This window comes from Equus asinus, chromosome 9, assembly GCF_041296235.1.
Source record: "Equus asinus isolate D_3611 breed Donkey chromosome 9, EquAss-T2T_v2, whole genome shotgun sequence".
Classification (NCBI taxonomy): domain Eukaryota; kingdom Metazoa; phylum Chordata; class Mammalia; order Perissodactyla; family Equidae; genus Equus; species Equus asinus.
The window spans coordinates 90,952,498-90,977,047 of NC_091798.1; the positions used below are offsets into that span (position 1 = coordinate 90,952,498).

The 24,550-nt window shown below is 46.2% G+C and overlaps 1 protein-coding gene across 13 annotated transcripts in view; it reads right to left on the reverse strand.

Moving 5' to 3' along the window:
* PDE8B (phosphodiesterase 8B) overlaps positions 1 to 24,550 on the reverse strand; it is a 227,030-nt gene that overhangs the window by 169,736 nt on the left and 32,744 nt on the right. For 2 of the 13 annotated variants that reach the window (XM_014830056.3, XM_044777974.2), the window contains exon 1: positions 20,783 to 21,467. The exons of the other annotated variants lie outside the window; for them this stretch is intronic. In XM_014830056.3, coding sequence (XP_014685542.3) covers positions 20,783 to 21,121 — 339 coding nt within the window. In that variant the 5' untranslated portion in view covers positions 21,122 to 21,467. Of the gene's footprint in view, positions 1 to 20,782; positions 21,468 to 24,550 lie in introns of those variants that run through there. 13 annotated transcript variants of the gene reach the window in all.

The window sequence follows — 24,550 nt, forward strand, 5'->3', positions numbered from 1 at the left end:
TCCTGGTGGTGTGACCTTGAGTTACTTAATCTCTGTGGGCTTTGGTTTGCTCGTCTTCAAAAGTAAGATAATAGTACCAACCTAATAATGCTGTTGTAAAGATTCAATGAATTAACGGAAATTGCTGAGAATGGGGTGGGCTGTCATAGATATTAAATCTAAGATGCTCTGCATTATAACGCACACCATTATTTTATCTGCCACTTAAAGAAACAGTGTCAATTAAAGTAGTAAATACTATTAACTATAAGGTGCATCCCAATTCCAGAGCTGCAAAAATGGTTTTTGAAAAAGCACATCTTAACGTCAACGAAATGTGATTTAAGTGTTAGGTATTTTAGAAGGTCATTTCTTCTCCCCTTCCCTGAACTGTTTTCCTCTCTAACACTTACCGCTAACATGTTTGTCTTAGCCAGTCCAGGCTGCTGTACAAAATGCCACAGACTGGGTGGCTTATAAACAACAGAAATTTATTTCTCCTAGTTCTGGAGGCTGGAAGTCCAAGATCAGGGTGCCAGCAGGGTTGGTTCTGGCAAGGGCCCTCCTAGAGGTTGCAGACTATCAACTTCTAGTTGAATCCTCACACAGCAAGAAAGAGGGCAAGGGAGCTCTGTGGGCACTAATCCCACTCGTGAGGGCTCCATCCTCATGACCTCATCACCTCCCAGAGGCCCCACTTCCAAATACCATCACACTGGGGTTAGGATTTCAACATATGAATTTGGGGGACACAAACATTTAGTACATAACAATATTTAAATTGTACTTAGTTATTTTGTAATCAGTAGTCTCCCCCAACTGGAATGTAAGCTCTAAGAAGTCAGGAACTTTTACCTTTTTGTTGCTGTCATAACCTGGTATCATGAACATTGCCTGACACAAATTAGGCTCCCAAACAAAATTTGCTCAACAAATTAATGAAAGTATAGATGAAAAAGGAGACGGATATGAGGAAATATTTCTTATTAAGTGGAAGATGAACACAGAATTTCAGGATGTGTTGAATGAAAATGGTGAATGAATTATAACAGAGGCTCCATGAAAGCAAGGACCTTGTTCGCATCCCCTGAACTGAGGACATGTAGGCCCTCACCAAATACTTGCTGCATACCCAACTGAATGAATGAATGCCTTGTCTGTGGTCTCTGGTCCTGGATCTGCCACAGAGTGAGTCCCTAACAGGGAGAGCACAGCATCGTCCAGTCTCACTCCCATGCTGGCGGGCCGAGTGCTGAGGGACACACAGGAAATGGAGCTAAGATGCTGGGCACTGACAGCAAAGGCTACTCTGAATGCTTCATCATCGAATGATATGATAAAAGACCAATAAATATAGCCAATGTGTAGTCTATGCCCCTACTTTTATGTTTCCCAACTTGGAGTTTAACAATCACAACATGTAGGTAAACACTGGAAGGAAGGTAGGGCCACGGGTTTATTCTGTGATACAGGGGCCTTGGGGCACTGTGGGATAAGGTAAATGACAGACCCTCAGCCTCTGTGGGCTCCTCTGTGGGATGAAGGCTGTCATAGTTGTGCTGAGGCCAGGAGAGCCAAGACTGGCCCTCAGAGGTGGGACAGACGAGTAGAAGGGAGGCCTTTCCAATGATGCGATGGTCACAGCATTTACCAAGCATCAGGCACTCCGCTGAGACCTTCACATTCTCTCATTTACTGCCCACTACTCCCAGAGGAGACAGGTATTGCTCCCACTCCATCACACAGATGAGAACACAGCCTAGGGAACACTCGGCTAGCAAGAGGGGAGCTGGATTCCAGAGCGAGAGCTCTCGACCACTTATTCCCAAAGATGACATACACCCTGGGAGGGTCTGAGCCTCGTCTGGACCTGAGGGGTCTAGGAATCTTGGGAGGATGGTGGAGGAGGGCGGATGAAGGGCAAACTGCTATGGCGAGGCAGCAGGTAGATGGGGAAGGCCAGACTGAGGTCTCTGGTAGACTGGACAAGAGCCCCCGGCACCCGAGAGCAAATCCGAGGGCCTAGTTTCTGAGCGGTCACTCTGCCTGGTCTCTTTGATCATCCCTGAGTCTTCCCTGAAGTCCTCCTGAACATGACAGTCTTGTCTCATCTCCACTCTGGGGAAGCACAGACAGAACCTTAGGTGCAGGGTTAGCAAGACTATCACAGTGGGGAGGAGGGGCCCACTCCCACTCTGAGGCCTGCATGGAGGTGGAAGCAGTGAGGATCAAAGCAGAAAACAAAACGCCATGGGATGGAGTCAAGAGCCCCCCAGTCCTTCCAGCGCTAGTTCTGGGGGCCAGTTTAGCAATAAAGGTGACATTTCCCACAGAAAGTCAATCCTGGAAGGTCATACGGAAACACTAGGCCTGTGTACCACGTTGTCATCAAGAGCTGCAGCCAAGACTCTGGAACTGGGGAAACGGCCAAAGTTATAAGAAGCAAGCCACGGGAACGCAGGGACCTCAGCGAGGGGATCCCAACACGGCGGCCAGATGGCATCCTCCTGGTCGCCGCCATTCCAGACAGGACTCGCTGTAGGCTAGCCTCTGCCTTCAGGTCCTTGAAAGGACCTCCTGGCTCCTGACAATTCTTTTGTACATAACAGGTGCACCCGAAGCACCCGGCACAAAGTAGGTGCTCAGTGAATATACGCTAATGAATGAATGAATGAATGAATGAAACTAGATTTGGGCCTCAGATGCCACTCAGTGAAATATTGATTTAAATTGGCTTGTTTCCATCATCCATGGTAAGACTCATGCCTAGAATCAAACTTTTCCCCCTTAAATGTAAAAAACTCAAACATATATTAAACTTGGAAATATTAATAAAACGTTTTTTGGAAAGGTCTAAAACAAATGAGGTTTAATTCAATGCAACAAAAATCTGCTACACACACACACACACACAGAGCTGCGGGTGGGGAATGAAACCCCAGGAGCTAATCTCCATGGAAGCAGGTGAACTACTAAATCCAGGAAAAAGTCTCCTTTCAGGTCAGTTTCCTACCCTGACTAAGTGCTTTCATTTGAAAGTCCATCCTCAGAAGCGAGTGATCAAGACATAAGCAGCCTCCATCATACCTGCAATGCTCGGTTTTGTCCTCATCCACATAAGAGGGGGCTCTCTCTTCCCGGAGGGCCCTTCTAACCACCACAGAAGTCAGGGGAGTTGGGGGCCTGGGTGCTTAGCAGAGAGAGCAAGCCTAGGGCACCATTTCCATAGGACAGGCCCTCATGAAAGGCAGAGCTCTCCCTGTCACCCCACCGCCTGCTGTTGGAGTGGGCATGCTGCAGGGGGTAAGAGAGACATAAAACCAACAACCCACAAAGAACAGCACCCTGGGGGCCTTGCCAAGACTCACAGCGGCCGTGCACTGCCTTCCGCTTCACACACATGGAGTCGGGAACAAAACCCCACGGCAGGAAGCCACAGGGTGAAATCATGGTTTTCTTACTTCAAAGACAAGAAGGAAAACAAACTGATGAGCTCCCCTCACTTCCCACAGCCAAGCCCTGACCAGCACGAACCACGCTGCCAGGGAAATCTTCTGATTCAAAAGATGTACTACCTCTAGCAGCAGTCCCCTCAACCTTCTTGGTCTTTTCATTACCTCTGTATTATTTTTTTATCCGTTAGCCCCAGATTACGATTTTTTATCATTAAAAGACAAATTAGTCAGACAACGCAATGATGCACTTGGTTTCCACGACAACGCTTCAAAAAAAAAGTTCAACCTGCTGCATCACCATGAAGCACTCTGAAAATCATTTCCTAGCAACCCCGTAGGCATCTAGAGACACAGACCTTCCTCCACCCTTTACCCAGACCTCAGAGAACCACACATGACAACACTCAGGTACCAGAAACACTTCAAGTTGGCATATTTCACCAATGTTTGGAGCAAAACAATTCCCAGCTACGTGTGCAGGGAGCCAGGCAGCTATCAGGATGGCTCCAGCACACTGCATCGCCCCCTGAGCTATGGGCTACAAACGCTCCACTGAACTCCTCTCGGACTAACCTGATTTGAAGACAAGTGACCACCTTGGGATAATTCACAAATATCTACACACTAACCTGAAAAAGAGGAATTTACAAATCACCCTTTGCCAATCCAAAAGACAGTGTGGCTCTCTCTTTCAGGCTTCTCACAGAACAATGAGATGTACCAATGTAGTAGGAAAATAAGAAAAAAGTACAAAGTTTAAGACACTTCATAACAAAGTTTACCAGCTAAAAGACAAGAAGCTTTTGCATAAGTAAATGTGAAATACAGTGGAATTTTTTAAAATGAGAAATGGATGCTTTTCTATACTTGCACTATTTCTCAAAGTTCTCCAAAATAACACCTTCTAAAATTAACAAAAACTAGAATGTGCTCACTGTAAAATAGTTGGTTATCGTGCAAACTGGTCTTCAAGGGCAAACCACCACTACCAGCCCCTGTCTGTCCCACTCCGTGCCCGGGAGGCCCAGCCCGCATCCTGCACACCAGCCTCCCTTCCCAGCTGCTTTCACGCTGGGTGCAGCCAACGGGAGGCCCTGGCAGGGCAGTGGAGGGCGAGGGGACAGAGAGGTTGGCTCATTTCTTCCCTGCTCCTCCCGGCTCCAGGGCCCCGGCCTGGCAACAGCTCGCGCCTTCAAGAGGACAGCTCCGGCCAGCAATGCTCTGCCCTCTCCTGGACCCCTGCAGCCCTAGGGCTGGTGAGGACCCCACACAGTCGCGGGTCGGGGCGCCTCACTGTCCCTTGCCTTCTCCAATCTCTGCTCCCACCTCTGTAAGCAGAATCCCCAGTGAATTCTCTTCATCAGAACTGTGGGGGTGGGGGGTGGGAGGTGAATTATTTCCCCGGGGACCCTGATTGCTACAACTTTGACAACTGCAATCAATTCTGAATTAACAAGGAGCAAAACCTTTTGTCACACAGCTCCCTTTTGACATTATTACCATTAGTATTATTACCATTAGTATCATTCCTACCTTCTCTGATTATCATACAAAGGAAGGTGATTTGAAATTCCCTCCTTTTAAGCCTAAATCCACTTCATTCCACTGTAACCAGGGAAGAGCAGCCAAAGGAGAAACAAAATGTTTCCTTAGAAACCTTATGTCCATCCACAAAGCACAGCTATTACATTAAAATAAGAAGCAGGACGAATTGGAAAAGTAGGAAGGGCAGGTGTCCATAGACATTCCCCAAGTCCTTTTGAGCTGGGTCTTCACAGCCTGGCTTGTTTTGTTTGCTGTATTACGAATTTCCATACCATCAGCTGCATCTGCATTCAAACGAGAATGTAGAAAATGCAGTCCAAAACAACTACACATGAATTTTGCATGAGCCACCATTTGGGAATTATCTGTACCACTATTCCCTCTAAATTAGCAAAACAAACATCAAGCACCAACACACACTGTGTGACTCATTGTGCCCAAACCATAAAATTGGCTCCACATTTAATTCCAGTGCTTCCAATGATTTCGTATTCACACTAAGCTTCTGAACCAGATCTAACCCTTAGCTCCTGACTTGTGAAAATGGTGACCTCTCAGCTGTTACTGCGAGATGTGACTCACATGTGCTCAATAGCACCTCCTGTGGCAGCAAAAGAAAGCGCCACTTAAGGATCCTTGCAACCAAGTCTCTTGTCTTTCCTCAAGATCCTACCAACGGCTTCCCCTAGACTGCAGTCAGGGCAGTGATCCAAACGGGAGGCTTTTGTAGAAGGCACAGGCCCAGGCCCACTCGCTTATGATTCTAGAGCTCCAGGACAGGGCTCCACAGGAGATTCCGGCACACATGGGAAAGCCCAGTGTGAGGAGTTGTGCCTGGGCTCTGCCTTCCTCAGCTAAAAGGCTGCAGTGTAAATAAAAATGCTGAGGAATACCAATACAGTTGTTCTGGAGGTCCCCTGAACCTAGCAGGGAACCAAGACCCAAATTCACGTCAGACTTCACCCATGGTATCTGGTTCATTGCCTAAAAACAACCCTGAATTAGCCATCAGGGAAAGGCAAATCAAAACAACAAGATCCCACCTCACACCCACTTGAATGGCTATAATCAAAGAGACAGATAATAACAAGTGTTGGTGAGGATGTGGAGAAACAGGGACCCTCATACATGCTCGTGGAAACGTAAAATTGTGCAGGCGCATTGGAATATAGTTTAGTGGTCCCTCAAAACATTAAACTTAGACTTACCACATGACCCAGCAATTCCACTTGTAGTATACACCCAAGAGAAATGAAAGCATACATCCACACAAAAATCTGTACAAGAATACTCATAACAGCATTATTAATAATAGTCAAAAAGTGGAAACAATCCAACTGTGCATCAATGGATAAATGGATAAACAATATGTGGTATATCCATACAACGGAATAATATTTGGCAATAAAGAGGGATAAAATACTGATTCATGCTTCAACGTGGACAAACCATGAAAATATCACGCTATGTGAAAGAAGCCAGACACAAAAAGTCACATACTGAGTCCATTTATATGAAATGTTCAGAATAAGCAAATCTATAGAGACAGAAAGTAGATTAGTGGTTGCCAAGGGGTGGGGAAGTGGGGGATTGGGACTGATTGCTTATAGGTATGGAGTTTCTTTTGGGGGTGATGGAAATATTCTAGAATTAGACAGTGCTGATGGTTGCACAACATAATGAATATACTAAAAGTCAGTGAATTGTACACTTTAAAATGGCGAATTTTATGTTATGTGAAATATACTTCAAGCAAAGAAAAAGTCAGTGATATGACACTTCATACATGGTGTTCCATAGTATCATTTGCACACAAGAGCCAGATTATAACAGCACTAGACAGGACCAGACAGGGGCTCCCCACCTGTGGTCAAAGCTTACTAAAATTCTAACACTAACTTTTCTTTTATTCAACTGTTTGCAAGGAAAACGAATTCTGCATTTGATTCTATCTCCTATCACTGAGGCATATGGCTTAACTAGAAAGCAAATTTACATAGTTACATTGATTAAATTGAGAACACAAACATTGTCAAGAATATCTAAGCTGAGCTCTCCTTTAGCTGATGGCTAAATTCGGGGACCCACATACACACTTGGAGACTTTTCCTTCTACCCTTCCTTTCCCTGTACCCCCCTCGTTCCCTTGATCCCCAGCAAGGATGTTCTGCCAAACCTAAGCCAAAACCTAGACATCATTCCAGATTGTTCCATCTCCCACATCTGCCTCATCCAAACATCAAATAACTTCTCACTTTAAAAACTAAAAATTTATTCCCTCCTCTATTGCCTCACAAAAAGAGAGAGAACCAGACATCAAGTGCCCCCTGATGGAAGTACACACCACCTGTAAAGTAGTCTTGCCAACTTAAATAAACAAATAGGCCTGAATCCAACCAATATCTAACTATCAATCCGCAGGGACGACAGGACCAGAAGAACGTGGCGCCAGAGACCGCAGGAACACAATCAGCAAAACGCAGACTGTGGGAGACTCTGCTGGACAAATGACCCAGTTTCTGCAACAAACAAATAGTAAGGAAGAAAGAGAGAAAGGGGGACCAACAGATTAAAAGATACTTAAGATACGTATCAACCAATTGCAATGGGTGGATCTTAGCCCAAAAATGACTCAAACAACACATTTTTTTAAACAAAGACATTTATGAGATAATTAAGGAAATTTGGACATTGTCTTGGTATTTGATAATATGAAAGAATTATTTTAATGTTTAGGTATGCTAATAGCATTATGGTTGATTTTTAAACAGTCCTTACCTCTTAGAGTTACGTGTTGAAATAATTACAGCTGAAATAATATGATGTTTTAGATTTGCTTTAAAATAATCGCAGAGTGGGGGGAGAGTGGGTGGAACAGCCTTAATTTTATAACTGTCAAAGCTGGGTAGTGTGTACATGAAGTTTCAATATACTATTCCCTCTATTTTTGTACACATTTGGACTTTTCCATGATAAAAAATGTTACACGATGAGCCTTCAAAAATTGGCTTGTATATTGTTGAGAATTATGTTCAAAGCTAATGATGCCACATATATTAATTATATCATCCTCACAACAACTCTATGAGATGGGTATTTTTACTATCCCCCTTAAAGGAAGAAATTGAAAAATAATGAAGTTAAGTCACAGAACTAAGTAAGTGGTATGCATGGGATTATAACCTAGTTCTTTCTGACCTCAGACCCACCCAAGTGTTCAGTGAGAAAAACAGAAACCACTCTACATATACTAAACAGAGAGCGATCAGTGTAGGGAACTGTTGAAAAGGTGTTGGAAGGTATGGAAGAGCAAAGAGAAGATGGAGGTGAGCTGGAGAACCTAAGAAGATGAAAGGGTGCCTGCAGAGATCAGAACTGCTAATGCCGGGGCCTGCACCCACAAGCCCACACTCATCAGTTGGAGGCACTGCACCATCCCTGCTAAAGTGGTGCCACTGCCACTTAGCAGGAGCTACTGCTGTTGTCTCTTCCCTTCTCCCACATCCCAATTTCCTACCAGTACCTCCTACTGCAGAATCTAAAAGAAGACCAGCTGGCAAAGGGATCTGGAAGATGCAGTCTGAAGACTGCTAGCCCTACACAATGCAAAGGAGAATAGAGAAAAGCAGGAATGGAGTTGAGAACCAAGAGACAAATAACCAACATGGCTACTGTGCTATATACTTCTTGTCAAGTTACAATGTCAAATCGTAATCGCTCGATGTATAACTCTTACTTGAAGTTTTTCTTTCTTCCTCCCTCTCCTGTAATAATAGCTACTACGTGGCCATCAAGCACTTGAAATGTGCTAGTCCATATTGAGATGTCTTGTAAGTGTAAAATACATTCCAGATTTCGAAGACTTAGTTACATACACACACATTCATGAGAACCTAGAAGGTTTACAGGCACTGTACATCTGTTCTACTTGCACCCATCCTTTCAATGGTTGCATTATTCCCACCTTACAAGGAGTTACCCAGCTTCTCCAAGGTCACAAAGCTTGCGGAGGGCAGAACTGCAACTCAAGCTCGGGCCAGTGAGTATCTTTCCATCACCCCAGGTTGCCCTTTTCTAGCCACAAAAATTCTAGGAAAGGAGCTGCAGTGGGGCCTTGTGCAATGGCTCCTCTGAAAAGCTCCACGATCTCTGAAGCTTGGTATTAGCAGCGACGGCTGGGCAGGCACCAAGATGTGCCTCTCCCTCCGGGTGGTCAGTGAGCCCTCACCTACAAAGAACATGTTTAGAATAAGGACACAATTTAACTAACTTAGCTGGAAATATTTCTTCAAGAAAAGCACCTCACCAACTTAAATAAGCTCTCTTCCGCCAAAAATGGGCAATTTGAGCTCCCAAAGTATAACAACGAGTTAACATACATCAAAAATATGTGCAATCCGTGATAACAGTAAGCAAGCAAACCAAAAGAAAAACAAGTAAAAAAAAAAAAAATCCTCGTCACCTTAGGAGAATGCTGGGGACTCAACTCATTATTTTGAAAACTGGAGATAAGAGGAAAGAGTCACACATCCAACCTGCCTTTCCCATATAAACTGTATGCCAGGGAAACAAACTAGTTACCGAGAAGTTGTTTCTCTTCTTAGAGACATTCCAACTAATAAGTGAAGAAGAAATGATAGAATGAGAATATCACCATTTTACACGCCCCACTGATGAATGTGTGTAAGCAATGAGCACTGATACTGGTCAGCACCAAGCTGAGAGACCATCAAACACCCTGCTTCCTGATGTGAGAACATGGTATCACTTAAAACGTATTCTTGCCCCATCCCCCCCCAAAACTGAGCATAATCTGATCAAACCTCTAAATCGCACTCCAAGTTTCTAGCAAACATAGAAGGCAAGGAAACACGCTAGCCGCACCCCAAGAATGCAAAAAGCAAAATGCAGACTGGGGGAACATCTACAGGACAAACCACCCAGGGTCCTCAACAAATCAAGAGCAAGTGAAAAAAGTGAGAGGGATGGGGAATCTATAGATTAAGAGAGACTTAAGAGATACATCAATCAATTGCAATGAGCTGACCTTATTTGGATACCAACGAACTATAAAAAAATAATTAAAAGACAGAAAAATGTGATTGATATTAAGTAGTTGCTATAGACTGAATGTTTATGCCCTCCCTTCCAATTCATATGTTGATGACCCCCAATGTGATAGTATTAGGAGGTGGGGCCTTTCGGGAGATGAATAGGTCACAAGGGCGGATCCCTCAGGAATGAGATTGGTGTCCCTATAAAAGATACCCCAGAGAGCTCCCTCACCCCTTCTGACAAGTGAGGACACAGCGAAAAGCCTGCCAGCTCTATGAACCAGGAAGCGGGTCCTCATCAGACACCGAACCTGCTGGCCCCTTGACCTTGGACTTCCCGGTCTCCAGAACTGTGAAAAGTCAATTTCCCTTGTTTGTAAGCCACCCAGTGTACGATATTTTTGTTATAGCAGCTTGAACTGACTAAGATAGTAGGCATTAAATTTGGGGTGTATAATGATTTTGTGATAAAAGAATTAGAGTTAAAAGATACACACTGAAATATTTGTAGATGAAACCGAAAATAAGTGACTCAAAGAAAGGAGACACACCCATTCAGTGAAATAGCATGACGAAAAGGGCACAGCTTAGCAGGGGCAGCTCCAAGTCCCTAGCTGTGTGGCCGTGGGCAAGCCAGGCGAGCTCCCTGCAGCCCAGATCGCTCCCTAGCAATGTGGGTGAATACACCCCCTGAGCCATCACCACCTCAGAGCACCAGGATCACTGAGGCTAACTCCTCCCTGAGGGAACGTCTCAGGTGCTCCCTCAGCTGCTTCTCCACCCTCTAATGAAACCCGCTTCTCTCAAAGGACACTGGTACAAAGAAAACACTCGTTCTAATTCAATTTTATGTTTCTCTCACAGCAGTATTGTTTCAACACTGTAAACATATTCCAGCTCCATAATGGGTTAAACACTTTTTTGGGCTAACCTAGAAACCTAAATGCCACGTATAACATTGTTTCTATAGGAAAATCCTTTCCCAATACCAACTAGATGACTTACAAAGTATTTTTGTCATGTAATCTGCATATAAAAGTGAAGGTTGCCTTTTATGTTAATTCAAAGCATTTCCTGTTTTGTTTTGTTTTTTTCTTGGACTCAAAGTTCCCACCTCTGACACACAGATGAGGTTCCAGCCTTTTACCCCACCTCCCTCTACCTTCTTGAAAATCTCAACAAACAAAAGGGCAGGGAGTCTGTGTCTGCAACACTCCTCCCTACCACTGCCCTCAGGGAGGGGAGAACGCCAGGCCACACTCCCAAGGGACAAAGGCTCTGTGATCAGCGTCTGCCAGTTCCAAGGTCTCAGGGTCCGAGTGGGCCAGAGCACTGCAGAGAAAGGCGCTGGGTTTTGGAAAGCCCACAATGGGTTCCACATGTGACCGAGTAGATGAACAGAGAGGCTGGCCACAGGCAGGAGAGTCTGGGGGGGTCCAATGGATTAGGGGGTCCCGGAATTGGCTTTGCAGATCCACCCTTTTAGATTTGGGAGGAAGAATATGGGAAGCCTCATGCAAACTTATCTGCCTAAGCCCCCTTTCTCACCCAGAGCAGGAGAGTGTGCGTATGAGTGTGTGTGTGAGAGAGAGAGAAGGAGAGAGTGAGTGTGTGTGTGTCCACACATGCACATGGTGGACTTCAGGACATCAACCAGCGTTTGCCCAGCCACTGACAAAGCTCATCTTTTGGTCTATTCTGTCTTTATTTGGCCATCATTGTTTTGGGTATCACTCCCTCCTGAGGGAACTCTGGAGGGGAAATCGTGTAGCAGGGTTGTATTAGATTGTGGGGAAAAGAGAAACTTTTAGTTCCAGCTATGGCTCAGCTCGGAACACTACTGAGGCTTCTGAAGCCATCAACCAGAAGGGTGGCTTTTGCTTTCCTCACGGTCACCCAGTTCCCAGGCCAAGGGCGTCGATCAGTTTCTTAAGTCGAGAATGAAGATGAGTCTCGTATGGCCCAAGACCACTCGTGGGTGAGGTGTGGGCCGCTGGGTCATTACTGGCCTTCCCAAGCGGGTACTTTCCTCTCCACGTGGCCATTGCTCTTGCTTGAGCCCCCTCAGCAGGACCCCTGGAGTGGATACAGCCCTGCCTACTCTGAACTCGGCCTCACCTGCCAGGTGCAGAGCTTTAACGGGATTTGTGGTTCTGACATCAGAAAACAGCACTTTTCTTTTTCTACGTTAGCCGGTGTGATAGGTTGATAAAAAGTCTCTCACGTGTCTTCCCAGCAAAATTTCCAAAATTCAGGGTCTTCTCTCAGTTTTGTGACTCACACAGACAACTGGCCCCCTGTAGCTAATCATTACACCTTCCCATCTGAGAGAAAACGGGTCTTAGATTTACAGTATATCATTGTCCCAACAACACGCTACATCTGACGGCACTGGAAATGCAGCAATATAAAAACCAACAGAGCTTACGCAGGATGGCTTGAGGCCCAATGATAGACCAAGGCTTCAGGTTACAGGTTTACACCAAAGAAGAATTCCACATGGAACCAGCTCAAGACAACAGCAAGACCCGACCTTCAAAGGCAGAAGCTTTGTGTAGCCCCAACAGTCAGAGAATCCAAACTCCAGCTTGGGCCTTCAACTGGCAAGATTCTATCTTTTTTTTTTTTTTTTTTGAGGAAGATTAGCCCTGAGCTAACTGCTGCCAATCCTCCTCTTTTTGCTGAGGAAGACTGGCCATGAACTAACATCCATCCCCATCTTCCTCTACTCTATATGCTGGACACCTACCACAGCATGGCTTTTGCCAAGAGGTGCCATGTCCACATCCGGGATTCAAACCGGCGAACCCCGGGCCGCTGAGAAGTGGAATGTACAAACTTAACCGCTGTGCCACCAGGCCGGCCCCACAAGATTCTATCTTGTAGTCTCCTTTGGAAATCTAATTGACGCAGACTAAACCCATGTCCGCCACAGTGGTTTTCAAAGCTTCAGGATAACGCATCTCTCTCTACATCCAGTTAGTCACCTACATTGGCCAAATCAATCTACTAGAGAGGGGGGTACATTTTCCAACAAAAAACAACTACATGTTTCAAAAATATCTAAATCTAAATAATCAAAATCTCATTTTAATTACCAAAACAGAAATGATAGCAACCACAAGATTATTATCAGCTAATATTGCTACGATACTTACAAAGTGCCAACTATGCGTTCAGTGAAAATAATGACATGTTCTGCCAAAGATTCTCCAATTCTGTATGCATTTTACATTCTCCACTCACCTCAAAACTAATGGAAGGACAACCAGAAGGACCTGCAACTAGAATATAAAACTATGTGCTGGGGGGCTTTGGGGAGAAGAAGAAGAACAGAAAAAAGAAGATTGGTAGCAGATGTTAGCTCAGGTGCCAATCTTTAAAAAAGAAGAAAAACTAATGGAAGTTCAGGCTAACACAAGGGGTAACAGTGGATATGTAAGAGGAAAAACCTCACCCAGAAGGCCCCCAGAGCTGCCACCACCTGGTTATCACCTCTCTAGTCTAAGTAACCCTACAGCTCCAGTACCAGCCTTGGGCCTTCAGGCCTGTGGGGGAGGCAGCAAAGCTCAGTGGATAAGGACTTTGAACTTGCATTCAGACAACCTTGTATTCAAATTTCAGCACTCACTTTGAGCAATTTATCCCACCTCTTGCAGCCTCGTTTTCCTCATTTGTAAAAGAGAAATAATAACTTGTAACTCAGTGTTTTTGTGTAGATTAGGTGACACAATGTATATAGAATGCTCTGCAAATAGCAAGGACTTAAACAATAGCTAATATTGTTCCGTCTATTCTAAATACCTTGTTGCAAAATGTACTAACCATACACAAAAATTCGAGTCACCTTGGAAACGAGAAACAACCACGAAATATTCTTTCTTTCATTGATAGATTGTCCAAAAGTAAACTCATCTCCTGGTTTTTATTATAGCAATCACAAGCTTCTAAACTATTTTTCTGTCAATTGTCCCTGAGGAGACAGAAAGGAGGAGGAGAAAGAAGTTCATGGAAGAGAGTAAAGTGTCAAAACCCTAAATAAAAGCTGGCTTTTATCCGCCAGTGGGAGAATAGAGAAAATGGAGAAGAAGCTAGCAAGAACCGAATTTAACTTCTACTGCAGCTTGTTTAAAAAGCAGTTTTCTATTAAAACATAATAACTACCAAGATTTCCACCGTAAGATAAAGGTAACACCTATTTTTAAAAATGAACTCCTGCACACATATGAATATTTTAAAATATGTTTTAAATATACATATACTTTATTTAAAATATCAGCTTATTTATACAGTAAAATTTGTTTATTAACTTTTTGAGGCAATGGCGAGAAGATGTAGAGAGCAGGAAAGTACAAACTGAGCAAAAAGGTAATTAACTGGCTAAGCTGAGTTCCTGCTTAGCGAACTTCCCACTCAGGGAGAGGGCTTCCTCTCTGCCACCCCAACCCCTGGGCTTTGAGGTCATGGGGAGAGGAGGGCAGAGGAAATGATGGAAACATGCCTGCTATGGACTGAATGTTTGTGTCCCCTCAAATTCCTATGTTGCAGCCCTAACCCTGACAGTATTTGGAGGTGGGACCTTTGGGAGGTAATTAGGTTTAGATTAGGTCATGAGGGTAGAGCCCCATGATGGGATTAGTGTCCTTACAAGAGGAGGAAGAGCGACCAGAGCTTGCTTGCTGTCTGCCACGTGAGGACTCAACAAGAAGACAGGTCTCCAAGCCAGGAAGGGAGCTCTCACAAGGCGCAGAATCTGCCAGCACCTTGATCTTAGACTTCCCAGCCTCCAGAACTGTGAGAAACAGAGGTCTGTTGTTTAAGTCACTCTGTTTGCAGTATTCTGTTATAGCAGCCCAAGCGACGAAGACAATGTCTGAGTAGGGCCAAGGTGGAAAGTGAACTGAAGAGGAGGATATGTTTTCAGCAGTAACTTAGAGGTCTCCAAACAAGAAAACTGGACATATTTTAATATCACTAGTCATTAAACAGGAAACATAAACAATAAATTAAATGCCATTTAAAAATGCCATTATTTTGGACAATCATCAAAATTGCCCATCTCAATTGGAGCTTACCAGGGTATCTCTAATTATGCTGAACATCTTTTTAAACTCTTATTACAGACAGCCTCCTGTGGTATGGTCAGGATAATCTTTATCCTGCTCTGGAAGACCTCAATCAATGGGCTCTCTGGCTCTTTGGTTTGCAGATGTATTTGGCCAAAGGGATGCTCTGGCTGGAGATGGTGAAATAGAGGACAACGGAATGGAGGTATTTACTCCCTTGGCTCCCAACCAGGCCACGTGCCTCCCATCACTGCATTCCTCCTGAAGACTACAGCTTCTGGGGGCTTCCTCATCCTATAGGTGTGGTTTCTCAGGTTCCCATAACCAGTCCCTCCCGTCGCCTCTTCTAGGTCATAACAGCACGCTCTTTTTCTAGTCCTAATGTACGTCAGCATCTTTTGTTGATTTCTCTTCATCCTGCCAATACATCTGAAATAGTCCCCTCACTAGATTACTTTCAACTAAACCCTTGTGCATATGCAACCTGTTTCCTGCCCAGCCTCTACCTGACCAGGTGTGAGGAAGGCCTGGTTAGTTAGTCTTGCCCCAGCCAGGTGCAAGGTTTACACACAGCCCTCTGATTGGTCACCAGTGTCTCCTATGGGCCCTGAGCTCTTCACACTCAGCAGAGAACCCCAAATAAAACAGAAAGTAAATAGCTTCTGTTCCCCAATCAGAGGTCTCAACCTAGTTCAACAGCTGTCACCTTCACTGAGCCCCTGAATTCTAGATTTCACTTGCCCACCTGGCCCCGAAGTACTCACCTGCTCCTCCCCAACTCTGCTGGTTTCCCAGACTCTGGACTCTGTCTTCCTGCCTAGTTCTATGGGGCTCACTCCCGCCTTCCTATTCTGATTTCCAGCCTCAACCCATCACCAACCTGGTGCCACAGGATCTGCCCTGCCCCCACCAGCATGTCCTGTCCTGCTGCAGCCCAAGTCCTGCCTAGCGGCCACCAGGATAGCATTCAGCAGAGAAGTGTCACCTCTGAAAAGTTAGCAGCCTGCACTACATTACTTTCTGGTTTGAGGACAAAATCAAAAGGGAGAATTATCTGATGGCTCTTAAAAATTAGTGTAACTACTGAAGAAAGCAGTAAAAATTAGGAAAATTTGCTCACTGACTATAATTAATGTTTTGGAAGAAGGGGGAGGGACTAACTTGTGATGAAATGAACTATGGCAGAAAGTACCTTTGGGTTTTACTAAATCAACTTGCAAGACTCACTTGGGCTTACTAAACTTTACGCTCCATTTAAAAATGAAAAGTAATGGTGAAAAGGACCACCAAGAACTCCGAGGGCTGAAAACTGAATTTGAACCTGTATCATGTCACACCAGCACCTGTTTTCAGCTCCTCCCCTGCCTTGCAATTTCCTATCATGCAGGACATGGCTCCAGTGGGACAGAGGCATGGGAGTGACTGGGATGGCAAAGCAAGACATCAGGACCTACAAACCCAAAGGGTCCCAAGGGGAGGTCGACCCTTGAGAAAGCAGAGTGGGTTATGAGGTCCAGCACTCTCCCACTTACAGACTTTCCAGCCAAGTTTGACTTTGTGAATGGAGTCTGACCTCAGTTTGACTTCATGAATGGAGACGGTAGGCAGCCCATATGAGAGCAAACCAAGAGGAAAGCAGGGCTGTGACTAGTACCCCAAACACATGCAGTGTGGCACTATATGTCTGCTAGAGGTAGCCCACCTAATTCATCTGGTCAACAGTCAATTTAATGCATTTAAAAGTGGTGGTTCTCAAAGTGTGGTCCCAAGATCAGCAACACTAGCCTCTCCTGGAAGCTTGTTAGAAATCTAAATTCTCAGGCCTCACCCAAGATCTACTAAATCAGAAACTCTGGGAGTAGGGCCCAGCAATCTGTATTTCTTTTTTTTTAATGAGGAAGATTGGCCCTGAGCTAACACCTGTTGCCAATCTTCCTCTTTTTGCTTGAGGGAGATTGTCCCTGAGCTAACACCTGTGCCAGTCTTCCTCTGTTCTGTTTGTGGGACACCACCACAGCATGGCTTGATGAGCTGTGTGTAGGTCCGTGCCCAGGATCAGAACCCACAAACCCTGGGCCACTGAAGTGGAGTACACGGAACTTAACCACTGCACCATTAGGCCAGCCCCAGCAATCTTTATTTTAACAAGGCTTCCAGGTGATTCTGATGTACATTAAAGTTTGAGAATAATGACTTTGAGAACAAACAAAAATGACTTTTTTCAAAACAGTTCTACCCCTCTCCTAAATAAAAAAATCTCATTAATTATTTACTATAAGGTCAGAAAAATATTTATTTTCCCTTTATATTTATTCTACTTGGGATTATCCTCACTGATTCTGGGAAGCCATGGAACGGACAATATACAAGTCTAATCATCAGCTTAGGCACATTCTTTTGCAAGAGACTCACCATCCTCATGAGGCTTTGCTTATCAAACTTTATGGATATTCCCTGAATCCCTAGCATCTACAACAGAGTCTGGCACAAATACTGGTGAAATTAATAAATGAGCACGATGAATGCAGGAGAAAGCGAGAATTGGCGATGCTGTCTGTCAGCACAAAATTATTTGCAAATTAACAATCGCCTGCGCCCGAGCCACAACATAGTAAACCTAAACAGAGATGGCTGCAAGTTGACTGTGTCGTCAATCAGGACTCTTCTCTACAACTGGCTGCCTAGTCCCAGACGCCTCCCCAGGCACAACACCTGGTATGAGAAAAGAAGACTTGTAAAAATCCCCGGATCTTCCCAGAGAGAGGTTCAACTATCTCCTCTGAGGATTTCTGAACCAGAATTACAAAACTGGCACAATATCAGGAGTGAGCATTCTGCAGGATTCTCCTGTTAGAGTACTATTTTTAAAAAGGCAACAAGAGGGAGACAAATTGCTAGGAAGCTGCATTTTTACAGCAATTGGGAGACAAATCTAACTTCTTACCAGAAATGGAAACCCATATGATATCACTGTACTGCATATGAATTATTAATGTTTACAATTTTTTTGTAAATTAGGTATTCAGGAAGGTTCCTGTCGATATCATGTTTGACATCATAATGCTTCATCATTCTAAAAGCTTAATGAGATGAATTATTGCTAGAAAAGAGAAAGAGAGATCAAGCACACATTTTTGCACTCTGGGGAATACCAGAGACCAAGTAGATAATGAGGATATGGTTTATAATTGATGTACAAAGAGGAAATTTACAAAGAAAACTATTACAACCTACCACTGTAAACAGGACCAAATGGCAAAGACTTTATTTTTCCACCTGATCATTTTGGAAAAGAGGAGGGGAGGGGGCCATGACTAGTAATTATCTCAAACTCTTAAGGAGGAAGAATTCTTATTCTAAAAAGAAATGAAAGTAAAGTTTTTTACAAAATTACCTCATCCACAAGAGTATGGAACATGTGAAGATTGAAAAAGACAATATTAACACTGAGTCACAAGTCCTAAAAGGATACAATTAAATATATTAAAGCAATTCTGAGATAATAATTCTGTATGGTTTGTATAAATCAAAATTCGGGTCTCAAATTTAATTTCAAATCTATGGTTTCTGAGATCTACATATGCAAATTAGTGCTGGGTCACTAAACCAGCAGATTCATTCCCAACATTCCTAGTAGCGTGTTGGAATGAATTAAGCTCTTATTTGAAAATCCTGTTGATAAAGCAAAGTGAGTTCAACTCCTATCCAGGTCAAACCTTTTAACACTTCAGCCAAGCAGCAATGATATTTATACAAATTTATAGTAACTGCTAATAACTGAGACTCATTTTCCCTTCAGTTTTTACTCCATTTGGTCTCTAAGTAGCCTCTTGAGGCAAGTATTAAAACAGAGAATGAATTCATTCATTATTCTGTCTTTCATTGAACAAACATGGAGTAGCTAGAGTTGCCACGTGCTAAATTGGGATTCTTGCTACTCTGAAAGGCAGAAATACAAAATTTTTCTCAAGTAACCAAAAAAAGCATTACAGAGTTCATAAGTTGTCACCATGCTGAACTCCTGCTTCATGTCTTCAAATTTCCTTTTCAACAAGAGGCAAAAGGATAGTCTTTATCGGTAACATCCCAATTTAGTTATTTCACCAGCTATAACATCTTATTTCCCTGAAATTTCTCCTAATGCTAACTTTATGTGAGCGAGTGTGTTTTAAAAAAAACTTGACACAAGAAAAATATAGCGTTCAGCACATGCCTTTATAACAAAAGTGCGGTTGGTAGGCTGGACGGTCACAAATCCAGGTCTCTAATCTTTGGATATTCTGTCATCTCATGGTTAACATTCAAAAGCTAGGAGAGAAAGCTTATACCTGGCACAAAGGAGGTACTCAATAACTGGTATTTTTTATTATAATGATGACTATATTATATTATACGATATGATTATTTCCAGAGAAGCCCTACCACTATAAACAAGCATCAGTTAAGCGTCATGTTACGAAATCAGATGGTGCTAAAATAAGTTCACTGAAAGACGCTTTGGGTCTCCCAGACTGAAGCCAGTGCATGCCATCCATCCTTCTCTTTGCCCCTCCCCTGGGAACTGACTTACCCAATGAAGACTGAGCCTCTTCACACTAGGCCAGTTGTTGGGCAACTTTTCACATATTAAATAGACAATCATGTCTCTGCCAAATAATCAATGGAACAGTTCCTGGTAATCCACTGAGCAAGTCAAACCTCTGACTCTACCTAACATTAAGGGTCACAAAGATGTACTTTTTCCTCTGCACACTGGGCTGTGCCACTGTCGTTCTGTTTGCCACAAGGATAAAAGGCCCAGGGGCCAGATTTACACAATGAAAACCCTCTTGAATTTAAGAGTGTTTTGAGAAGGTATAGGAGGGCACGATTAAGAAATAACTAGTGACTGCTTTAATCGTTTAAATAATTTTTTCCACTTCCTCAAAATTGCAGTCTCCTGAAGGATGAGATATATGTGCCAAATCTTCATCTTCTGACAGCTGCAGTGCACTGGAAACCACTTCCCCTCACTGTGGCTCAGCTGACCCCCCAAATTCACGGCCAGGTCTCTCAGTTATGTCCAGGATGTAGCCAACCCAAACAAGTGACAAACAACAGGTTCCACTCTGGTCCCCTTCCTCCATTCCCTTCCTCCATCTCTCCACAAAACACAAACACCCTCATTCATTCACAGGTCCCCACGCTCGATCCTGTGACTAAGACTGCACGCAGCCTGGCTGGTTTTCCCAGGTAAAAATCTGAATAGGACTATCCTCGCACCGGCTCTGCACCAGTCACCTACAAGGCACGCAAATCCAGGCCAGGGCTCGGATTTCATTCAGTCGGACTCGCCAGCCACCGAATGCTCCCAACGATACCCACCCCTCCTCCTGCCTCAACCGAGCCTCAGCCTTCCCACCACCCTGCGAAGCAGCCGGCCCACCTGCTTCCCACTTCGCTCGCTTTTCCACCCGTCCCCCCAGAACCAGCTCCCAGGACCCCTCCAGGGGTGTTTTCTGCTCACATTTCCTGGGCCCTCATCACCCCCACAAACGAAAAGTAAACTCCTCCTTAGTGACAGCCTCCCCAGACCAACCGCGTCATGACCACTCCACTCCGCCGGAGCCCCCCGCCCGCGCGAGCCCCGCCCGGACGGGGCGCCCCCCACCACCCCCCGCGCGGGCGGGCGCCTGGCGTTTACCTGGACGCTGGTGTAGCTGGTCTGGGTCTCGGCCTCCGCGCTGCTGCAGCAGTGGCGCCTCCGGCCCCTGCAGGTGGTCGCGGCGGGGGCCGCCGAGCCCGCGCTGCTGCCGCTGCCCAGCTCCGCGCGGGCCCTGCGGACGCGGGCGGCGCCGGGGGGTCCGCGCGCGCGGCTCGGGGGGATGGCGTCGGCGGCGTCGGTCTGGACGAAGAGGCCGTGCAGGGGGGCCACGGGGCCCTGCGACACGCTGGTGGTCTGGCGGGGCGAGTTGGACTCGTCCGAGTCCCGGCAGTAGATCACGCCGCTCTGCGAGACGTGGATGCTGGGGGCGCAGCCCATCCCTCGGCCGGGCTTCCCCGCGCGCCCGCCCGCGCCGCCGGCCGCCCGGACCCCGCGGCCCCGCTGCCACCTGCAGTGAGGGGGCGGGCGCCTCGGCGGCGGTGGCGGTGGCGCCGGGACCGCGCGCCCCCCGGCCTGTCTGGCCGCCGCTCCGTCGGGCTCGCCGCGGCGCCCCCCGCCGCGCCTCCGGGGGCTGCGCGCGTCACCCCAACTTTCCCTTCTGGGCCATCCTCCTTCCCGAGCGGGGGAGCGCGCAGACACAGCGCCCCGCGCGCCCCGGCGGCCGCCACCCTCCCCGCCGCGGCGCCCCAAACGCGCTCCCCGCGCCGCCGCCCGCCCCGCCTCCCCCGGCGCGGCCCGCGCCGCCGCCCAGCTCCCCGCGCCCGGCGCCCGCCCGCCCGCCGGCACCTTCTTCCCCACTTGCAGTCCGCGCGCGTCCCGCCCTCCCGCGGCCACCCGCCTCCCTCCCCGGGAGCCCCCCGGCGCCCCTCGGCCCCGCCCGCCGCGCCCGGGCTCTCCCCGCCGGCACCGCGCCTCGGCGCCCGCCCGCCTCCGCCGTCCGCAGGCCTCTCCGCTCTGCGCCCATCGCGATGCCGCCCCCAGCGCCCCGGCGCCTCGGCCCCTCGCGGCACACACCCGGGCCAGGCCCTGAAGGGCGGCGGAGCCTGGGCGGCACCGCCTCTCACGAACACAGTTTAACACATGCCTGAGCAAAGCACCGGGACGCCCCTGCCGACATACGAGGATCTCACAGCCCAAGCCCACCCGTGTGACTTGCGGGCCTCTCCGTACGCTCAGACAGGTGAGAGAGACCTCACGCTTCCCTTCCCCCGTACTCTGAAGGCTGAGTTGGACGGTGACCCCGTCTTCAGAAGTCCGTTCCATGTCTGCTCATCATTTGGAGGTTCATGCCAAGGGATGGGAGGCCCTGCGTTGGAAGGAACCCTTAAACACAGAAATTCCCCCTGAGGTCAAGGAAAGAACAGAAAGAAGCTGTCAGGATGGTTCTTGGCTTTCTCCTCCAGAGTTTTCAGCTCTCACTTGGGTGTCACTGAATTTTCACCCTGGCTTCTACCCCAGCCAGCCTCCCGTTGTCAACTGCTCCTCCTCACGCTGTGGGCTGAGCAGTCAAAAATGCCTCCCCTTGCTCCCCTGAGTGAGGCCTTCACAGGCTACGCTTCTCTCAAGAACAAGAATGCTTTTGGAAGGTATCAAGGCTGCTTTTCATCCTCCCCTCATGTGAAATCTGGGATACAGCTGCGAGGCACCATTGCCCATTTATTCATTGGTTCTTCCAGGGATCCCTGCCTGCTGCCACAGGAGAAACGAGATGGCCTAAGAGAGGACTCAGCTGCTTATAACAAGAAGACAGAGGCATATGGCAAAGCACAAAGGCAGTATCCAAATTGAAATAACATCTTTGTTCCTTCCCTTCCTTTCTCTCCCCATAACATCAACTTTTGGAGTGACCAGATGAAGATTTCAGACGACAGCTTCTAACCTTCCTAGAGAAGCAACGTGTCACCCCAAATCCCAAATGCAGGTAGAGGAGAAAGACCTAGTCTAACCTAATTCTTCTCCCTTTGTTTCTCTTCTTCTCAGTTTAACTCTTCAACTTTCCAAGTTTTTAAAAAAAATTTTTTGATGACGTGAAAAAGTCCATCTCCGGTTAATACAGAAAAAGTCTATGCTATATTTTCTAAAGGACGGGCAAATTGCTCGTAAGATTTCTGTGCAGGTTGGGCTCCCCAAGAAGCAGATTCTGAGATAGTGTTTAGCAGGCAGAAGGTTTATTAGGACTCACTCTTGGAATCAACATCCGGAAGGAAAAGAGGGAGAGAGGAAAGAGTGAGCCGAGGGAGAAATTGAGCTAGGATGCAGCTTCAATAAAAGCCTCAGGAAGCCCTGCAGGGAGGATTCTGAAGCTAAGAGGATGCTTTAGAGTTGTCCTGAGTTGGGTCAGGAGGATAGGCCTTCACCCCACATGGATCAGTAGTTGTGAGTGTCAGTAGTTGGCCTTGGGCACGGTGGCTCTCTTCAGCTGAGGCCAGTCCCCCATGAGACTCACAGCTGAGCTGAAGGCTGACTGCTGGCAGCACTCCTCCAGCTGGAGGAGTGCATCCTTCTTTCCTGGCATCACAGCTTCCACCACAGTTCCCTTCCAGGCTGCCTGGGTCCGTGCTTCCTCGTCCCTATCCATGCCTATAAGAACACCATATTAAATGGTCAAGACTGAGATATAGGGACAGTCATTCATTTGAAATGGGCCTACACCTGATGGCTGCCATCTGCTCTACTTCCAAGGGACCACTGAGAATCTGGGCAAGCATCATCAGAGTTCAATGACAAAAGCACTGGTCTCCATACCAATCCCTCATGGAAGGTTAAGTCATGAATTCCTCATTCCTAGAGCTTCTCACACCCGTTTCAGCCATTATCCTTCATGGAGCTACCAATGGCAGCCTTTTTTGGAAATTTAGAGCAGTGCTAATTCTCATGTCACATGTCCACTTCTTCAGAGTTTCCTCTAGGAATGCAGTTACTGTGATGAACCCACCCAGAGAAGAGAAAAGGGCCAGTCCCTCACTGAGGTTTAAAGGCAAGGAGACCATGATAAAACAGAAATTACAACCAATCTTCTGGCAGAGAACATTAAGGGCTGAATCACGAAAAGACAAGTCACCCAGAAATAGATTTAAGTTGAACTTTCTAAATTAAAAAAAAAAAAAAGATTAAGCCTTGAGAGAGTAAATAACCTCTAGGTAGCTACTGAACAGGACTGAGCTGCTTTCGTATGTTCATGGAACCTTTCATATTGGGACCAGCGCCTCTCACTGAATGTGACTCTTCTACAGGAACAGAAGACGGAATGGGGAAGTGCACAAGGTATAAATCTTTCCTCCCATTCCCAGAGCAGCCAATACTTCCAATTCTTTCCTCAGACACCGCTTCCACTGCCAATTCTGGCTCAGTGAAAGGAAAAAATAATGTAGCCCTATAATCTCCACCAGTGTTCTCGGTGGGAATGTGTGACCTGCCCCCGTTGCTGGCACAGATTTGGTCACTGAAACATGCAGAAGTGTGCAAGTGGAGGAGAAATGGTTCAACAGAAATCATTCCCCAGCTTAGCTCTGAGGCCTGAGTTCTTGCTCGTGTTGGTGATTTCTGGACTGACTCCCACGTCACAATGTCAGTGCATTCCAGGATAACAGCAAAGTCTTCGAGCTCAGAAACTGCAAATAAAATTTAGCTTCAAGTTACAGAATAAGGCCAGAAAAACCAACGTTATAAAAAAATTTGAATTAAGTGAAAAAAATTTAGCAACAGTCAATGTCGAAGAAACAAATCAAAAAGCAAACTAAATCAGAAATTTCTTCATAAGCTAAACCTCAGATATGCCCAGGTGAATGGCTTGTGTGTTTTATACTG